At 40.3% G+C, this 20,095-nt stretch overlaps 1 protein-coding gene across 6 annotated transcripts in view; it reads right to left on the reverse strand.

Annotated features, from left to right (window-relative positions):
* Positions 1-20,095, reverse strand: part of atp8a1 (ATPase phospholipid transporting 8A1) — a 108,995-nt gene that overhangs the window by 58,793 nt on the left and 30,107 nt on the right. For 4 of the 6 annotated variants that reach the window (XR_013093789.1, XM_076875819.1, XM_014412626.3 and 1 more), the window contains exons 3-14: positions 19,488-19,587; positions 16,827-16,925; positions 13,320-13,365; positions 13,139-13,179; positions 9,867-9,940; positions 8,254-8,323; positions 8,047-8,174; positions 7,320-7,431; positions 6,835-7,000; positions 3,930-4,057; positions 2,920-2,997; positions 2,749-2,837 (exon numbers count right to left, since the gene is read on the reverse strand). Coding sequence is in view for 5 of the 6 variants with exons in the window: in XM_076875819.1 (XP_076731934.1) it covers positions 2,749-2,837; positions 2,920-2,997; positions 3,930-4,057; positions 6,835-7,000; positions 7,320-7,431; positions 8,047-8,174; positions 8,254-8,323; positions 9,867-9,940; positions 13,139-13,179; positions 13,320-13,365; positions 16,827-16,925; positions 19,488-19,587 (1,131 nt within the window). In the remaining variant the exon portion in view is untranslated. Of the gene's footprint in view, positions 1-2,748; positions 2,838-2,919; positions 2,998-3,929; positions 4,058-6,834; positions 7,001-7,319; positions 7,432-8,046; positions 8,175-8,253; positions 8,324-9,866; positions 9,941-10,634; positions 10,709-13,138; positions 13,180-13,319; positions 13,366-16,826; positions 16,926-19,487; positions 19,588-20,095 lie in introns of all 6 variants that reach the window. The other 2 variants (XM_014412630.3, XM_014412627.3) reach the window with 1 other exon arrangement.

A 20,095-nucleotide genomic window follows, 5' to 3' on the forward strand; every position in this document is an offset into this window, starting at 1 on the left:
CCATAATGATTAATGATGTGTTTTGGGGATCATTGTCTTGTTTGGAGGCCTACTTGTGTCAAAGCTTCAACTGAACGTGAAGAATTCAGAGGTAGTCTCCCCTTCTTCATTACTCGATTTAGTTTGTAACACTTGCTAGAGTGACTGGTATATATGACATCAGTAAGCTGTATGGTTGATTCTAACTAAATAAAGTGCTGGATTCACCCAGTAGATGTTGTAAGGTTGATAACAAAAAAACTGAGTGTACGTAAAAACTGAACAACTACAAAATAAGATCATTAAAAGGTGTTACAGTGGAGACATTTTACTCAAATGTCTAAAGAGAAGTCAACAAAATCAAAGGAGAAAACAATCCAAGAAAGACAAAGTAGTAAAAATAGAAATGAATAGAAATCATTTTATAATTGTAGCAGCTGTCAGCAGGCTACCACAGTTCGGTGCATATTTTCAAGGTCACCAATGAACGTAGTAGAACATTACAAACTGAATGTGGCCAAAGAGCATTCCAGCATTATTCCATTAGATCCAAACTCATACAGCCAAGCTTCACTCTTTTACCTACAACAATGAAACAATGGGACTATTTGAATCAACAATACGTTTGTATAAGACTTACAACCACATATCCTCTACTATATGCTTCTATGCTTCGTTAAGACACTTTTAAATAAAATAAAGAAGAGTTCTGTCATTTGAGCACATCTTTACATAATTGTGCTTTCACTCTAGCCTTAAATAAAAAGCCAGGAGGATTCTGGGAGCCTCCCTCAGATTGGGACTCCAATCCAGTGGAATTAATTAATGTCTACACCCTTGGGGATGTCTTTATTAATTACAGCAGCACTTAATTTGTGTAGAGGAACACATGCGGGCGGCAGCGTCGGGGGGGCTTTGTGTGCGTGTTCTGGCACTAAATTACAAGTCACGCTACAAACTAAGATCTATACACATGCTTGTTCATTCATTTGAACAAAAACATGCCTCATTTTATCTTTGCTTTACTCGTATTATCCCTTTTGCACAATATGTTATTACTTACTGCTTGATATTTAAAAGCTGTTCTTCTGAAATTAAAATAAAGGTTAAAAAAGGATGCAAGTATGTTAATTTGAGAATTTAAAGTTTAATTAAGCAAGAGCTGCCTCTGAACTACTTCATCCATATTTCATGATTAACAGACAGTTGAAAGCATCTATAACAGGAAAGGAGGAAGTTCCAGTTATTCATATTATATAACAATATCCAAAACAGACTCAAGTATGCCACGCTCTTTTACTATTGGCCCGTGTTGGGTGTTTATATTATTAAATATTGCTCAGTATTACTGCTCTGTATGACTAAAGTCCTTCATTAAATAAGTTTTTTTACTACAGCACACACCAACCTGTTTGATCTGGCCTCTAAAATGGTGACTGGTAACAATGACTCAAGTCTTATGGACACATTTAAAAGAACAAATCAAAACCTCCCAGCACAAACTCACAAACTTGCTGACACAATCATCTTTGAAAAGAAAAATAAATGTGAGATAAAAAGTTATTTTTTTGACTTTGTAAATTAAATGAATTGGCTTGGGCAGAGCTAGAACGTAGTAGTACAGCTGACATTGTTGTAGTATGTTGGACAATGAATCCAGAAGAGTGAACTTTTAGAGTCAACCGTTTCTGAGCCGTCTAATTTTGGAAACGCGTAAGAAAAAAAGATGGGGAAGCAATGTCCAAACGATGGCATCTTGAAAATTCTCGACTTATTCGAACTGGTTGTCTTCCCTCCTGCTATGAAACTCTCATCCATATTTATCAGTTGCGTAACAGTGAGTGCGTCTTTCAGAGAATCAAAGAAAAATCTCGAGCCTTTTAAAGGAGGAGTGAGTGCAAGTCTCTGATGACCAGCAAGTTTAACCACCAATATAACCATGAAACAAAAAAACATTACATACCAAGAACATCATACAAACCTTTAATCCACACCAGCAATGGTTACGACACAAATATCAGCAATGATTCGGAGGCTTCACATCACCAGCACGTGCAACACTTAAACGGGCTTTACGCTGCTGACCCAGGGATCGACAGTGACAAACTGTCAGTGCTCCCACTGGACTCACAATCACAGCCTAATGAGAGTACAGAGAACTCCAAATAAAATACTCTTTTGTCCTCAGCTTGCACTTCATCAATCACGCTTTTAATTGAATCCTAATGGGATTAAACATGTACTGTCACGCCTGCACTTTCTTTGATTCTGTGAACACTGAGGCTCATTATCTATGCATGAAAATGAAATGAGCAGGAGGAAAAAGGCATTTAGGAGTGATTTAATGTTGAACTCTAGCTAAAAGAATTTGTAAGCTACAGGAGTGGAGGAAAAATAAATTCATTTTGGTTAAAACCCTGTGTTTATAATCCGATACTGTGAGTTACCAAGTTATATCAAAACAACATCGAGCTCGCACCACACTCGGAAAGTACAAAGAGGCATAGCCAGCCTTCACAAACATCTCCAACATGACAAACAACGAACAAACACCCGCGAGTGTAAAGTGCCTTTGCTTGCAAATGCCTGCCCACTTTTTATTTTTAGTTTATGTCGAGAGGAGCACTGATGTACCTGCTAATGAGAAGGTAGGGAGGGAGAATGAAACGCCAGATGCACTATGATGCACACTCGGCACTTAATGAAGGCCAGAGGATATGAGGACGAAGGCAGGGAAAATGGAAAAACAGGGAGGAAAGCTCAACATACCCATAAGCCACACCGGCAATAGTGCATTTCTTGAACTGCATCACGTTGCAGGTGAGAGTTCCTGTCTTGTCTGAGAAAATGTACTTCACCTGAAAGGAAAGAGAAACAGAACACTTTAAAAGAAATCTCTTTCAAATAAGTGCACAATATAAAATATATATATATATATACCTGGCCTAATTCTTCATTCAGATTGGAGGTGCGGGCCATGGCAGGTGTGTTTGTGGGCTCATATAGCATATCAGTGTCCTGAAAACAATCATGGAAGAACTTAAAATGTAACGTTACTGAACAAACAACATGTTTGCTTAACAATCTTCACATCAATTTAGAAAATATGAACAAAGTCTCCCAAAAACTGGTGCTTTACTTCAAGCCTGACAGTCAAGTTTCCCCGGAGAAAATACTGAACCAAAGGGAAACCAACAGAAGTGTCCTAAATGTTACTAAAATTTACTCGCTAGGGTTTCATTTAAACTTAAAAGTTGCTCAAAATAACTTTTCCAAAATAAAGGAAACATGGATGCCTCAGTCAAGACATTCAGTGAAGTTGACCTACTTACTACAGACACTCATGATGCTAAACCAAACGGTTAACATCGACTTTTAGATGTGTTTTCCCTTTGCAGTGCTATGTGCAGATGTAAATATAGTAATGGTGTTTAAAATTATTTTGATGACCCCATGTTACCACCTTCAGCTTCTTGTCAAGCTGAAACAGTCACATCACCTTATATAGCAGACATAGAGGAAAAGACTTCAACAGTTGTCTTCCTAACAAATCGATGCACAGCAACATCAACATTCATCTGGAGTCATGTGCTGACCTGACAGACTTCAGTCCAACCTTCATTCTCTTTTAGCTCTTTTTGGTTTCTACCAGCTATAAAGGAAAAGTCTGGCACGTACTCGCCGGCTGCTATGTTAATCTTTTATTTGATGCTTCTTGTAGTTTTTCCAGAAAGAATGCTGATGAGAGTCACTAAACGACATCAACACTGCTAAGAGTTGCTGTGAAGAAAACTCCTCATGATTTGTCAGCGTTCATCGCTCCAATATTCCCTTTTACAAAAGACGCAGCAATCTGATCCAAGATTAAGTAGTGAAAGTTGAATTGCAGGTAACTGCCTATGCAGAAACACTGTCTGAAAAACAGCACATCTATCTGGACTTGAACTCACCCAGTTGATAAAAAAGGCTTGGGTGAACTTGATGACCTCCAGCGTGACCAGAAGACTGATGGGGATGAGGTTGTTGAACAGGATGATGAAGGTGAGGAAGTTAAGGCCAAAGTTAGCTGCCCCACCATCTACAAGGGGAAGAGTTTTAGACAAAAAAAAAAAAGAAGTAATACACAGAAGACTCATCAGTGTTGGTTCATTATTATCTGTTAGTTAAATCAATATGCCCAAAGCTACTTCCAGCCAATGATCAACATTATCCCAATCTGGAGAATGTTTTGGGTTAATATCGTCCATTAGCTGGAATTAACTATTTCTTCCACCCAACCTCATCCTCTTACAACTCAACCGATTAGCAATCCAATTTAATGTCCCAAAGATTGAAAGTAGCGAACAGGGACTGAAATATCTCAAATGTCATTAGTGTCGCAGCAGCAGCAGCCTTGGCATCCAGCATGATCCAGGCAATGATTCCACAAAGCACTATGCAAAATGATGCCGGTTCCCCCGAGAGCCCCGAACAATTGGCAATGATCAACATGTAATCCCATTGACACCAAATATGAAAACAGGAGGGATGTGATTTACCTTTCCTCAGCTTGCAGGAGGTGCAAATGTTACCTTCCTAAACCCAAGCCTTGATCTTAGCATTGCGGTTGAGAGGGGCGAGCCCTTCCCCATGAAAGAACGATTCCAAAACAAAACAAAAAAACTGAATGGCACAAAGAGTGGCAGTGGCAGAATGGAAGCTATTGCTACAACAACACATGTAGGTGGGAAAATGTTTTCAGAAGTGGGGGGGGACAAACAGATGCTCTCAAGACAAAGGAGGGAGATTCAGTCCATAGCACATTCTCAACCAAGAAGGAGTGGAAAAGAGTGGGTGGATTATGCCAGCACAATAGTTTGGGTGTTAATGACCATCACCTCACTTCAGTAGTCGTCTTATTATGTCACGCAGAAATGCTGCTATCGAACAACAGAGTGACACTGGATCGGACCAGCAGAGCAGCATTAAAACCTTAGCAAACAGGACATGCATAGGTCACAAACCAATCTGATGTCACTTGTATGTGAAAGTAATATGTTCTAACCAGCTGAAGTGAAGAAACTGGCACAAAGTTCACTGTAAACTGTTTGGTTGCATCATTCTAATTACGTTGTTTTAAATGGCGTGTCTATGCAAGAGCGAGAAAGCCTTTCCCCCTCATCATGCTGCAAGCAGAAGTGACAAAGTGTCAGTTAGCATTGCAACATTTGGAAGAACAGTCAGCATGACTACCTCCAGAAAGAGTGTAAGAATCAGTAACCATACATTCTTGTATTAGTTTGTCACGATTTCAACAACAAAATCTTTTTTTAAACAACATGCACAATCACAGCTTTCTGTTTGTGATGTGTGTCGGGATCTTTGCATTTACTCTTGTAATGCTGTTGAGTGGGTGAAGTTACAATAATTTAAGACAACAAGGCAGCGTGGTGAAATTGCATGTTTACGACGTGGCAGTTTCCCCACCTCTCTCTTTTACCACAGGTTGGATAATATGCACTGGACAGAGCCTCAACAACTCCTTATGGAAATCAAATCAGTCTCAAGATGGATGCTTGCCTTATAATTTACACTCCCCTCGACACTTTGATATGGAATCTTTTAAGAGTGGGTTTTAATGCCACTGAGGACAAAACCCTGAGAAAACCAATGAAAGCCAATGGAACACCTCATCAAAAGGGTCAGTGTAAGTCATAATGTAAGCTTGAACTGACCAGGGCACAACCTCTCCTACACAGGCCTATCAGGGTACAGAGTAATGGCCAGAGGGTCACGATAATCACTTTGCAGACCAGGTTCAGAGCTTCATCGCAGCAGCTGCCGCGTTAAGGAACTGAGCAGCACAAATTCTGAACTGCAATAACGTCTGTAATGTCAACATTAAAATTGAGCCATCTTCTATTATGGTTTGAGAACAGAAGTAAAAACTGAGCAGCTTTTCACTTCTATCCCTCCCCACTCTATCTATTCTTTGAAAAATCCACACAAGGAAAGATCGCTGCAGAAGCATTTAGAAAATGTCAGTTCTCGTCCCTTGGGCTGCACCACATGTTGTGTTCAGGCAATAAACACGTATAAGCCTCCTGCCACGAGAAGCTTCCCGAACACAACCTCATCTCCCTCGCAGTCAAAGTAAATGCTGCTCTTTATTTCTGGTGAAAAATGAGGTGGGAACAAATGATAGTCTGAAGCTTGGGAGCTGCAAAGCGTTTAACGTGACACAAAAAATGAAAGAAAAGTGAGACACTGTTTTTAATCAGGCACTGAAAAAAAGACAAAGGAAAAAAAACTAGACGAAGGTATAAGAGAGCTGGAGGGGAAAACCTATCGTTGGATCCCTGGTATGTGCTTGTCCATGGCATGGGCCCGTACAAAGTAGGGCAACCATATAGGGGGCGAGGGTAGGGGGCTTCATTTGCTTAGCAAAGGCAGAGCTTCAGTAAGGGATTAGTAAGGGAGGGTCATTCACGGATGGCCAAGGCTTTTAAATGGTTGTTACCTGGAGCTGTTAAAAAAACGACAACAAAGAAAACAACAAAATCAAACAGAACATTAGAAAGGAACAAAAAAGTACAGCAGCGCAGTGATATTCAACCATTTTTTCCCAATCACACTCATTCACGACACATTTATGCACGTCACGACTTTTCTCATTAACAGGGAATTCTCTTATTCCCACATTGCCACATATTTCACTTGTAAAGCGAAACACAGTTTTAAACTGAGGCAACACAAAAACGCCACGACACATACCAGCATTTAGGAACTTAAAATGACAAAGAAATAAGCTGATATGAACAAGTGAGACAAAATATGTGGAATTAGATGTGCAGCGTAGGCTGTCGGGACTCTTACAGTTGAGATCCATGTACCAAGCATCGTTGCCATACTGGCCCTTCCAAATGGTTTGGCCAATGGAGCAGACCAGAGAGATGGCCAGCAGGCATCCAAACAGCACAAGGATCTGAAAGTTGGTGATACGCTCCACGTTGGACAGCTTCAGAGGAGGCCGCGTGGAATTCTGGGTAAAACGTGAAAAAAGAGATGTGGTAAAAAAAACCAGAAGTAGAACAAACAATAGTGTTTCTCTGTTGTTGATGACAATATGAAACCCAAAAAACATGATCTGAGTCATAATGACAAACCACTTATGAGCATGTGAGTACTAACGCTTGAGAAGCACCAGTAGAAGCAGCCTGGCATACAGTTTGTACAGCATATATTAATTAATCAGTCAGTTTAACAGCTTTGGCCCTGTAACATGTATAAATACGTCACTTCTGCTCACAACAGTGATTGTTTTACTATTTCTACACAAATAATCCACAAATGTGCTTCACCTGCATGAGCTTTGTGTCATGTCCTGTGTAGACTACCACGCCGTGGATCCATTGTGTGTTCCTCAGCTGGGCTCCTCTCAGTAAGATCTGGTCTGGACCCAGTGGTACCGTGCTGTATTGAGAAGCACGGCTGACATTTTGCTGTTTAAATATCTCACCCTATCTCACCCTCAGTCAATAATTGTTGCTTTTACATACAACTAGTGAATTCATATGACCCTTTCAGACCATGCAAACAATAAGCGTACTCAATAACTGAAATGTACAGTGCTGTGCACAAGCATTTTCCACTTTCTTGTTTTTTTCTGCATATTTGTCACATTTACATCTTTCAGATCATCAAACACATTTTAGCATAAGACAAAGAATGAAATCATCATTTGAAAATGACATGGCTTATCTTTGTTTCAAAACAATTCCCATCAACAGGAAAACCCTTGATTTCCACTAATAATATTCATGTAAAAAGAGCTTTATTGGAACAGACTCCCAGAATGAAGATATGTTATCCTAGATATCCTAAAAGCATCCATCCAATGCATTTTCTCTACAATGGAAACAGATTCATAATTAAATATCACTGCAACAACGTCTTTCATTTATTCAGCAGAAAGATAAAAGATGCCCTGAAACCTCATAATTATTCTGGCTCTGTTCCTAGCTAATGGACTATTAAGTTAGTGAGAGGAGCAGCGAGCCAGTCACAGAGCTCTGCATCTGAGCCCACCTGTGTCCATCCAAGCGGATGTTCCCAACAAACTCATACAGATGTCGGTTTGGGCTTTCGCACTCCATCCGCCCGGACAGACGCATCAGGCTGTCAATTTCTTTTATGTCTGCAGTCACTTGGAGTCCCTGTTGGTGTAGTTACAGCAGCATTAAAACACACTGCATACAATGAGAACTTAAGAAAGACTAATAAGGAGATAGTCACCTGTCTGATTTTGAGGTTTGTTTCTCCATCCAGGTTAGATGTTTCAATGTAGCACATACCCTGTGGTTCACTGTTGTGGGGGGAGAGGGTTTAGACATTTGTGGTACGAGAATATAAGAGTAAAACTCTAAATTCAACCATATATTACACTATATTCAACCTGCTCTTGTTTTATATGATTATAACTATATATTAAAATCAATATGCAAAATAGTACTGATTATTTAGTAACTATTAGACAATAAAGTAAGTATGAGATAGAAAATGGCTATCACAGAATAGCAGCAGAAGATTAAAGCACTGCAAACAAAGATGCTATAGAGCATAGGTGTCAAACTCTGGCCCGCGGGCCAAATTTGGCCCGCAGCCTAATTACATTTGGCCCGCGAAGCCATACCAAATTACTATCAGAGCTGGCCTACTGGTATTACACAGCTAATATATATATTGTTTAGTATTAAGCTTTGCTTGTTCCATATTCAGTTTTTCAGCAAAACGTGTTTGAGTCCATAAGAAAAGATTCATTCTCATATCTGGAGGAATAAATATATTTCAATAAATATTAACGTTAGCCCGCGACTTTGTTCCAGTTTTGAATTTTGGCCCACTGTGTGTTTGAGTTTGACACCCCTGCTGTAGAGGCAACTCGGGAACTATATCAATGTTTTAGTGAAGTTAGCCATTTAATCGTACAGTAACACTCTTAGAAGAGACAACATCTTTGTTTGGTGCTGCCACTAAGCTTAACTGTCTTTCAAGAAAAGTGAAAGTACATTGCAAAGGGACAAGAGTAAAAAGAGAGAAAACACATCAGAGTGGGGCGATCTGAGCGAGCAAGCATACCCAGCACAACGAACAAAGCAGACATACAGACTCTGACAGACTCTGGGCACAGGGACAGCGTTGGAGCATGCCAGTTGTTAAGGTGAGCTGGGTCGCCAGTTAGCTACTGTCTTAAATTACCAATGTATTTACACTTAAGACAGTGACGCTTTACTCAACTGGTCAGCTGTTTTAGCCATCAAATAAGTTTTGTTTCATGGAAATGAGCAAAAGTCTATTGCAATTGTCAGGAAGTGACTTCTAGAGTAAGACTCTGTGCAAACTACCGCTTCGGTACGGAACATGCAAAGTTGACAAAACTATGAATCCGAGATGATTTCATCTTGGAATGCGACTGCATGCAACCTGCAACATTAAAACAAACTGCTGCATTCAGGGTGCCTTACAAGCCATGCAAGGATAACATATTCAAGACCCAAAGAAAGAATCTACAAAAAGGAAAACATGATCCTTTATGTCTAGATGCTTCATTCACTCTGAGCACTGTTAGAAGTTTCAGCCAAACATTTAAACGTGTCACATAACTGTAACATAAATTGTAACACAATAACTGCCAATGCCATGGCTGCTAAACTTCAAAGCGTGGTGCTCTTTGACCGAGGCGCTTAAATATCTGGTTGTTGCCAGCATGATTGCAGGCCTCGTCCTTCCACGAGTTTGGAAAATAAAATCTATCTCACTGTTTCAGGAGGATCTCTCATTCCGGTCCGTACACACAGCCCCTATCTCTCCCACTGCTGTTTTGTTCTCAGTGTTGCTTGTTTCCTGACCTGGATGACAGAATGACGAGGTCAGCCGGGAGGTGATCCCCATTTGCCGCTCTGATTACTTCCCCAACAGCCACCTGATATTACCAACCACGCACCAGCAGGGGGCGAGAGAGAGAAAGTGTGGCAGTTGTTCACACAGGAGGGGAGGGGAGGGTAAGAGAGGATGAGGATCGAAAAGTAGAAATGGAAAGGAAAAAAATAAATAAAGAGACAAACAGCAAACACATAAGGGGAGAGAGACAACGGTTTCAGTTTTTGGTAGATGAGAAGAGCACAACCATCAGTCCTGTGTGGTCAGAGGTTCTGTTCCCCTTTTCGGCAAACCATTTAGAAACAGCAAAACAGCTGGCAGCACTTGGATGCTGTCCCACCAGAGGACATGTTTTAACACAAATGAGACTTCCTTATCTTTTTAAGAAGAACTTCGGAACAATATTCAATAGATTTTAAGAGGGTAGAAAAACACTCAGAAGTTCTATTCACAGCAGGTCCAAATGGTTTTTGAAAAGGTGAAGGAGGTGGGTAGCCTCATGATTGATCAAATCTAATCAAAAGTCACATTACCATTACCCCACCTAAGCAAATGATGGTTATCCTGCCAGACTGCAGAGCATTTGATCATATTTAGCATCTTTTACATACCTTCAAAAGCATTTTGACAATGTGGATTCAGTAAATTATCTAACCATCACTTCCTTAGGCAGAGCGGAGATAGAGCAAGAAGAAGAAAGAGAGAGAAGTTCCCCACAGTCTGGCAGGCTCGTATACCTGGATGATAAAATGACAGCATCCGCAGGAACGAAATCACTGCCATTTACTTTAATAATATCGCCCACTTCAACCTGTGAAAAGAAACTGATTATGCTGTGGGACGCCAATAAAACAGCGTAAAAGAAAACATGAGCTCAACATTAGGTGCAAAAACTTCACAGCTTGAAAGAGTAGACTGTAAGCACATTAAAGCCCTAGAATAAAACACAGTGGAGAAACAGCTGGAGTCCTCATTCCATTAGAGCCAAACAGGAGCACCAAAACATTCACCGGAAAACAAAGCAACAATTTTACATTTCAAATACTACTGAGACCTGCACACTTTACAGCAAGTGACTCTGTGATGCAAAAAACAGATTGTGTGTGTCTAAGCCAGATCCTCAGTGGCTCCATGGTGTAGTGCTGACCACTACACCATGGAGCTCCAGTTTGACACCGGGAGGAGACACAAACTCGGCCTCAGGAGGTCACAAGCTAGTGTTTTCCTAGTCATACCCCCGGGCTTGCATGAAACGCAGATCATGCTTGCATGTTTGATTTGGCACAGTTAGGCGACCCTTTAGGGAAATAAGGGCTGGAAGCTATCTAGGCTCAGAAATTCTTAGCAATAAAAAGATTAATATATGCTTACAGCTTCACAACTATTCAAGAACTAAGAACTGATCTGAGAAGGAAGCTGTGTTTTCATAGTTATCAGGAAATGCTGCATTTGAAAAAGCAGCATGGAAAGTTTGGTGAAGAAGACAGCACATGGATCCATTTCCTTTACATGTAGAGTGATCATAAACCTGCAGTGTGGACCTGTCTAGCTAGCTAATCACACTACTTTAATTTGAAGGCTGGCCTTGTATTCAGGTGTCAGGGTAACAAGCTTACATTACAGTGAAACACGCTTAAAGACTTTTAGCAGTTAACTAAGATTCCATCCAGCAATCAAAAAAATCATTTAATATCTTTTATGGTTAAAATTTTAGGACATTTGAAGAAACAATATTACATAAAAACATACAAAAATAAACCTAAAACCCACGAAGATCCACATCATTATAAATTATGACTTTGTTGGCAAACAAACAGCAAAGACAAGTTGATCATTTTGACCTCATTCAAGTTGCCCTGAAAGATTGGGCGCCAAAAAAGAAGTTTGGCACAGAAGCAGCTTTTACAATATGCATGATGAAGACGCTAAAAGCATTAATTATTCAAAACATAGCTTTTTAGAGAATCTTTCGTGTGGGTAAAGCAAAGGGACAGTTACATACCAACGGGTAGCACTGAGATTTCCTCCCTGCTGATAATTTATTGCATGAATCACATGTTGTATTAGATACAGTGACACTGCATACATCCAAAAACTCCCATAACACAAACTACAGTGGTGTGAAAACGTGTTTGCCCCCTTCCTGATTTCCTAGTGTTTTGCATATTATTTGGATTTTTTCCCCTTAATAATAAAAACCTTCATTTAGGAACTTTGTGTTTACTTGGATTATCTTTGTCTAATATTTAAATCTGTTTCAGGATCTGAAACATTTAAGTGTGACAAACATACACACATACAAAAAAAAAGGAAATCAGGAAGGGCCACCACTGCATCTGTATGAGATTATTCCAGCGGTGACTGTTTGTATGCATCTGTATGAGATGTAGTTCAGTCGTCTCTGCAACAATAACAGTTGCACTTACCCACTCATCCATCTGTGGATGTGTCAAATTAATGTTAACATTTCTTTTCTAATGTTGTTCACTTATGAATCTGCGATTTGGGACAGCAACATGTTTACACAGACCATTCACATCCTGTTGTTATTTCAGTTCTCAACAACAAATTAAAAAATGCATTACGTCTCATATCACAGACAGCAGCAAGGAGAGATTTGGCTAATGTTGCACCGCTACATGCTGATTGGAGCTTTTAATGGAGGAAGCAGCATCACCATTTATTAAACTGTCTGGTGTGTTTTCTCCACACCGTCTGCCGAACGGCCCCAGCCACATTAATAGAAAAGTTTCATTATGAAGGATTCTCACCGTCCTCCAGCATTGCCTTCTAATGGCCGCCCACATGGAAATGCTGGATTAATTAGTTTAGGCAGGATAGTTTTGGGGGGGTGAGCTTTCTGTAAATGACGACAGCATAATAGCTTGTGAAAAGTTGCTGGATGGATGACAGGCTCGATGCTCCGGTTGAATGAAATTTGACTGGTTAGAATCTATCTATATATGCCTGTATTCACCTCCTCCTTAACGGGTGGATCTAAAACAAAACTTTGCACGAACATCATCATGCATACAGAGATTATTAACATGTGTTTTTGTTTTTAAAAATCCAGCACACTGTGCTAATCTCAGTATCCCTCTGCAAATGCATGAATGCCGTGTTTTCCGTAACTTCACATCCACCAACAGAATGTTGTTCGAGTCGCAGCTAAAAACAGAATGAAGAATTTGAAATGACACTGGAGGATTGTGACTAATAACGGCACACTGTGGAAACATACCTTCTCCCAGTGCACGATCTCCCAGGCACCATTCCTCAGTACTGTGATGAGTAAGGAGAGAGATGTGGTAAGTCTTATTAGGTCTCATTGAGACATACTTGCTTCCTGGCAACATGAATCCGTTTATACGACACTAAATAAAGGGTCAAGTTGTCTACAAGAGGAAAAGAGTTTTGAATACCTTGACATTCCTTTTTGTTGACAACACTGTCAGCATTGTGACGTTTCTGTAAGGAAAAAAGAACAACACACATGCTCTGATACATACTATTTAAAAATAATGATCTGAAAGAAGTCAGAGAACAACACTTGGGGAAAATCATGTCTTAGTAATCTACACGTATGCAAAAACAAACCCTAATTAACAAATTTCCCACGTGTGGGACTAATAAAGGTTATCTTAATCATACAGTCGTGGATTACAAGTGAACGCCCTAAAATTTGCTGACAGAAATGTACTGAAGAAGCTGACACTGTCCATATCACAGTAAGAGAGAAGGAGACTGCTATTTACAGTTCCTGCAGAGACACTAGAACTACAGTACAAACCCTTGTGTCACGCAGTGTTTTACCCAAAGTGGCCTAAAGTATAATTGCTGCACTAATAACAAATGCACACAGCTGGCAGGTGGATGTTTGACTCTAAAATGAATAACTATACATTTTGTGCTGCTGATATGCAACAACCAGCTATTTCTCGAATCTTTTAAAGTAATGAATTGATCCTAAAAATTCAGAGATCAGCTGATGTGAAACAAACAAACAAACCCATCAGCTGCTTCACATTCACGTAGCTTCTCCCTTCGTTCGAAACAAACCATACTGCCTGTGACCACATCAAAGTTCAACTCATCAGCATTACTTCCCTTCTTGTTGGCTGAACAGTCATGCAACATGCTGTGACTTTAACAGCTGATTCCAACAGACAGCTTGTCAGCTAGCATCACGGTGAGTAATAATGCGTTTCTGCATCAATCTCATATAAATGATCACACTGTTTTAAAACGCAGCTCTAAAAGCAGCCTGTGTCTTACTTAATTAACAAGGAAAACGTGTTTACAAGAGGAGGAGGTCTTTTCTCATTTAAGCTAATTTAACTTTTTTGAGTCATTTGAGCTACTTTAAAACACTGACAGTAAAGGTGAAGTGAGTCGTGTCACCAGGAATGAAAGGCTTTTAGCTTTAGCATCCTACGAAGACTATTGTGTATATCCCCTCGTTCTTCCCATATGTGCGTTTGTTCAATTTAAAACAACGTCGTTTTAAAATTCCTGCAACATGCTTGTAGTGTATAATTAAAAAGCCTGCTGTGTCACGCGGCCTTCACCACCCTCACTATGCCCAGGAAAAAAAGAATTACTAGTAGAGACCTTTGGAAAGCTCATTCATCATCCCTTGTGCGAGAGCTGTCAGCTAATTTGATTCATCCACACACTATTAGGTCCGGCTGCACAGACCCTCTTCTATTCAGAGACGTGTAGGAGGAGCTGAGCTGTATTTGTAGCTACTTCACAACTTATACTGCCTTTTCTCAAATCCACTGTCCTTGCCTCCTTTGCACTTTGTGTCCCCGTGGACACGAAAAAAAGGATCTGCACGGTATTTAGATGATGTGTATAATCATAGTGCAGTAGAAGGCAAGCAGCGCACAGAGGTTATGCGTAACTACTGCAGTATTAGGTCTCTGTAGACCACAGCCACAGAGGGGAGATACAGAAAGCAGTGAAAGATAAAAGCAGCTACTGCAGTGTTACCTTGATTAACCTGCTTCAACATGGACCTAATGAGACATTAAGTAGCAGCGAAGGACGTTTAACCACAAGGACAGAAACAAGATTGTCTTTGCTCTTTCAGCTGCTTGTTTTAGGTGACTATGAGAGCAATAGGAAACTACACTGCTGTGTAAAACTGCACCACACACTATTGTTAAATACATCAAGGTATTATATTTCTGTTTCTCTACCATTTTTCAGCCAGCTGAAGTACAGCCCGAGTCTGCTGCTGCAGAGGAGGCTGCCAGCAACAAGGTAAAGTACGTGCTGTGCAGTGTGTGTCCATAGTGCATGATTCATGAAGTCAGGGGTCGATGTTGCCCTGTCAGGTCAACTTGTGAGAGACAGCGCAGCACAGGGAGCAGACGCGTGCGCAGGTGACCTTCAGCGATAAAGACGGAGTCATCGCCACTCTGTTCCCATGTTTTTCACAACAGGCCAGGAGAGAAAGTGCTGCGCTGGTTTCCCTCAGCATGAGATAGCAGCTAATAGTATAGAGAAAACTCCGCTGGGACCTGCACAGAGGATCGCATTGCAGGGTCACTGCAATACAGTAAAATGCAACATTCTCTCACTTTGTTCGGAATTGCGCGCATCACGTTACTACACCACAGTACGCGAACGCTGAAGCTTCCAACTTCAACTCGAAAAAGATTAAACCACACAAAAGCAACTATTCAAATCAATCTTCCTCCTACATACATATCAAGCATCTGTTCAACAGCTCCGGCTTGCTTTAGGCAGACCGCTGTTTTGTTTTGTTGCTACTAGCTGCCTCTGTACACGAGCATTCAGTATCTAGGTTAATTGACTGAATGAGTACTCAGGGTGCAGAAGGCACAGCTGTGACCTCTGAAGTGAGTGTGTGTGTGTGCACGGAGATGTCCAATCGTGTGTGTGTACACATGTTGGGGTGTTTCCTGCTGTGGTCACATAACCATCACTGCCTGATTCATGCTTCAAAGAAAACAGATGACATAAAGCGAAAGACGATCACAAACTCCTGCAAAGGGGACTGGACTATTTTAACCCTGGAGAACCCATGGGGTCGGCTCTGACCCCATGGGTTCTCCAGGGTTAATTTGGATTTTGCTCGATGAATTTCATTTACTGAGGCAACTGAACTTTGATAGGTTGTGTTAGCACATTTTTGTGGTGCAATATATTAAGGCATGCATGTAGAAAAGCTTTAAAATTCTGTGCACAAACTGCATAATACAACATTTTTTAAAAAACCCACTACACTATAGTTTTGTCTGTACTGTCTGGATTGTATGGGGAGCTCCATATGATACCTGATTTGCACATGCTGCTTCAAACCGAATGCAAATTTGGCCTTCAGAAGTATGTTGATTGCCTTTTGATAGTTGCTGACAGCATGATTTTTTTTAATCAGGGTCTTGCTGATGTGCATTTATTAATTCCTGCATTAATGATGCTTTTCTAGGCCGGGTGGGTGATGGCTCTCAAGCAACGACTGCATACAAATAATGGACGTTAACCACTGTGACTGTGACCCGAGTCACTGCTTTGTGGAATACCATTCTAAAGCCATGCGTTTGGAGCTGTAGTGATTTAAGCCATTTCAATAATACACCTCAGTTTTTAGACTTTATTAAGAAACGCTGCTGCACAAAATCAATGAAACACATAAGCATGGCTCTTCGGGCTTTCACTTTAAGAAATAAATAGGTCAAATTACCAAAAACCTACTGCCAGCTCATTAATTGGAAACCAGACTTTTTAAATTGTGAACCTACTGCAAAAAAAGTGAGTGTATATGTATGATAGCCCATGGTTTTAGACTTAAAAGTCTAAACTTTGCACCCTTTATCTTTGTCATTTCCACATTTTCCAAAGCCATGCAGTGGGCCGGACTGGGTCCAGGCCGGTGTAGTATTCCAAGCCAGTCTTACCAGATCCTCAATGATCTCCTTGACAGCAGCCACCACCAGGATAAATAGTAGCGGCACCAGAGTGGTCCAGCGACCAGTGGGAGACACATCTGGGATTTGCTAAAAGAGACACAAAAAGAAGAAACTCAGTTGAAGCTCGACTATCAAAAAAGTCACAAGGATTTTGGTCAGTAATGACATGATGACTATTTAACACGATTAGTTAGCAGTCGTTGTAAAAATAGTGGTTTCGCTAAATGTTGAAAAAGAAGAAACTTTTTATTTAACTGAACTTTCTTGAACGGCGCTGAAAGACAAAAAGCATTACTGCCAACCAGGAAAGGCACAGCAACCATTTCATCTCAACTTTAGTAATCAGTGATAGTCAAATTTAGTAACTGAAAATAAAAGCTTATCTTATCACGTCTCAGCTAGGTGACTCAACAGGAGAAAAAGAGTCGCCCTAAACTACCACAACTTCAATTAAATAAATTGTCATTATTTTTGTTACTCTCTCAGACTGGATATGTGCATGTTACAGAAAAACAGATATTGATATCAACATTAGCATCAGAATTCATGTTTTATTAGCTTGACTTATTATTTAACACACTCAAAAGAAAAAAGATGCAAATTCTGGGTCACATCCAGCACAAACAACTCTCTTAGTACCTTTATAATTCTCTCATTACCCCTGAATGTTTAATTCTTTTGGCTAACCAAGTCTTTCGACATTAACAGCCAAACATCAGCAAAATTAGAGCCAAGCCGGGCCTCGTGAGACAGCCCCTGTTACACCGCTAGAAGGAAACTTGCATGAAACAGATCTCTCGTCTCTCTCATCTGCATGGATGTTTTATTCAAGGTCGCAGCATCGACAGGGCAGGTAACGAAGACTCGCACTGGCTGCTGTTCAAAGCAGCTACTTCAAGGTCACTGGAATGAGTCCTTTCCCATCCTTAGAGCTCTCATTAACAAGAGATAGTCTGTCAGGATGAATATCAGCAAAGACAGAAAAGGAGTGCTATTGAGCTTTCCTTTGGTCCACTTTTTTATATCTTTCCTGGTAAGCTCTGAACACCTGAGATATGGATTTCAGCTTCTTTGAATCATGTAGCGATAATTGGCGGTCGAGGCTTTAAGTTCTCAAAAGGGATTAATGTTGTCTTATGCAGCAATCCACTATAAAGTTCTCTGGGCAAGAAATCCTTTGTTCTGCTAAATCAAAAGCAGTGCCAGCAATGCTGAGATCTGTGGCTACTGTTGGGAAATAATCAAAACATGACCACAGCTGATAATGAGAAAGAAAGTGAAACCCTCTTCCCAGGAGAAGCTCGTTTCTTTAAACAAATTTAATGGCTAAAGATTTGCATATCATCCCTGACCCATTTTCCAGTGTGGCTCTCATTCACTACTTGTGTGTAAGTCAACGCACAACGCAGTTCCTGCACTTCCTAGCGGCACAGTGCAGAGTCACCCAAGGCCCAGTCCAAAACATCACCAACCTGTAGTATCGCTGCACCCCATTCACAAAGCGTGTACACACAAATCTGTTTGAACCTAATAAAACGTACGAAACTTTCACACACAAATTCCTGGTGTATGGAAACACACAACAGTAACAAAACACAATTGGGAAAAAAAGAAATGAAATACTCACACACAACACAGAGATCACACACAGTTTTAATGCTTAGCACAGCAGAGTAGGGTCACATTTGAATTCTAAAAAGCTTCATTTCATAACCAAATATACCAACAGTGTCCTTGTTTGTTTTAATGTAATAGTTACGGCAGTAAAGCTAATTTTACATTGTTCTGCAGATTAGTCTGTGTGCGGTCGGGGTAACAACAGAACAATGTTATCAAAATGACCAGCTGGTAATGTTGCAACAGTTTGTCACATTAAACGTGGCCATTACTCAGTGTGTGTATACTCACTTTTGCATTCATTAAAAGCAGGCTTGCATTTTTGCTGGACATCACTTACACTCAAATTTCTTGGCAACATCCCAGTTATTGATGTTTCTCCAGTAACTGCAGTGAGTTACTCTTAGCTTAAAAGACCTGGCACTCCTGGTGTTTCTGCTCATCTTTTATTCATATTTTTCATAATCAACATATCAGCATATCAAACCATTGCTTTTTCCCCTCTTCTATTTTTCCTGTTTTTTCCGTTTGTAAAAATAATAGGTGCAATGCTTTGTTCAGCTTCATTATTTCTAAATATAGCGGAAAACGATGGAAGCGCGGACGTATGCAGACAGCTAGCACCAGCCCTATCGATTCTGATTCACTACTATGCTGCTGAGCGGGTTTCATGAACCTGATAATAACGTCTAAGAACTTACTTTGTGTTCCCCTGTAAGAACATTTCCATGACCACATTAGTGAACGAGGCCTATTGTGACGAGCCCGTAGATAAATCTCTTTTCCTTTTCAAGCAGACACACACAGTATTACATGTATTATTCATGATCAGGATCTATATAAAGCACTGCATCTGCATGTATGTTTGTGTGACTGAGTGCATATGAAATTACAGACGTGACCGAGAGAAATGGAGTCTAGGTCATGGTGTACGCTTAAAAAAAACATGAAAAAAAATGAATTAAAAAAGTTCAGTGGAAAGAAAGGAAAGTGATGAGAGGTGATGTAATTAACAACAAAAACACATCTTACCTGAAGGAGTGCAATGAAGAGGAAAAAGGCATTGGCTGCCCTCCTGAACTGTGAGTACAGGAATCGAGGGAGGAAGGTGAGGACATTATATTTTGCTGTGCTGAAGACCAGATCAAGTAGAAAACAAGGCCATGGGTAGAGGGAGCCAGCATGGATATGAAAGAGAGAGAAGACAAAGTAAACATTGGTTAATTGTAATAATCCAGTAACTCAGAGAGCATTTGGCAGAAGCTGACCACAGATCACAACTGACCCTGCTACGTTTACCAACAGTAACATCATCACACTAGTTACCCAAGTTACCCAATTTCAGTGGTAGCCATACATGCTGATGCTATAACAACCATATGACCATATATTTTAGTTGTCGTCCATCCTCTTTCAGGTCTTCTGGTATTGCTGAAATGGCCAGTGCACTCCTTTTACTTTTAAGAACGTACCAGTGTTGATCTGGCCATTGCTAAAGATTTTGCTATCTCAATAATATGTTTACTTTGTTTTTCTGTCTAATGATGGCGCCCCAGACTTTCCTTAACATCACTTTGAAAATGTATTTGAAAATTCCAACGAATAGCTAACAAATACAAGTCCAACTCTAAAAACCCAGC

Source organism: Maylandia zebra, linkage group LG2 (genome assembly GCF_041146795.1).
Source record: "Maylandia zebra isolate NMK-2024a linkage group LG2, Mzebra_GT3a, whole genome shotgun sequence".
NCBI lineage: Eukaryota > Metazoa > Chordata > Actinopteri > Cichliformes > Cichlidae > Maylandia > Maylandia zebra.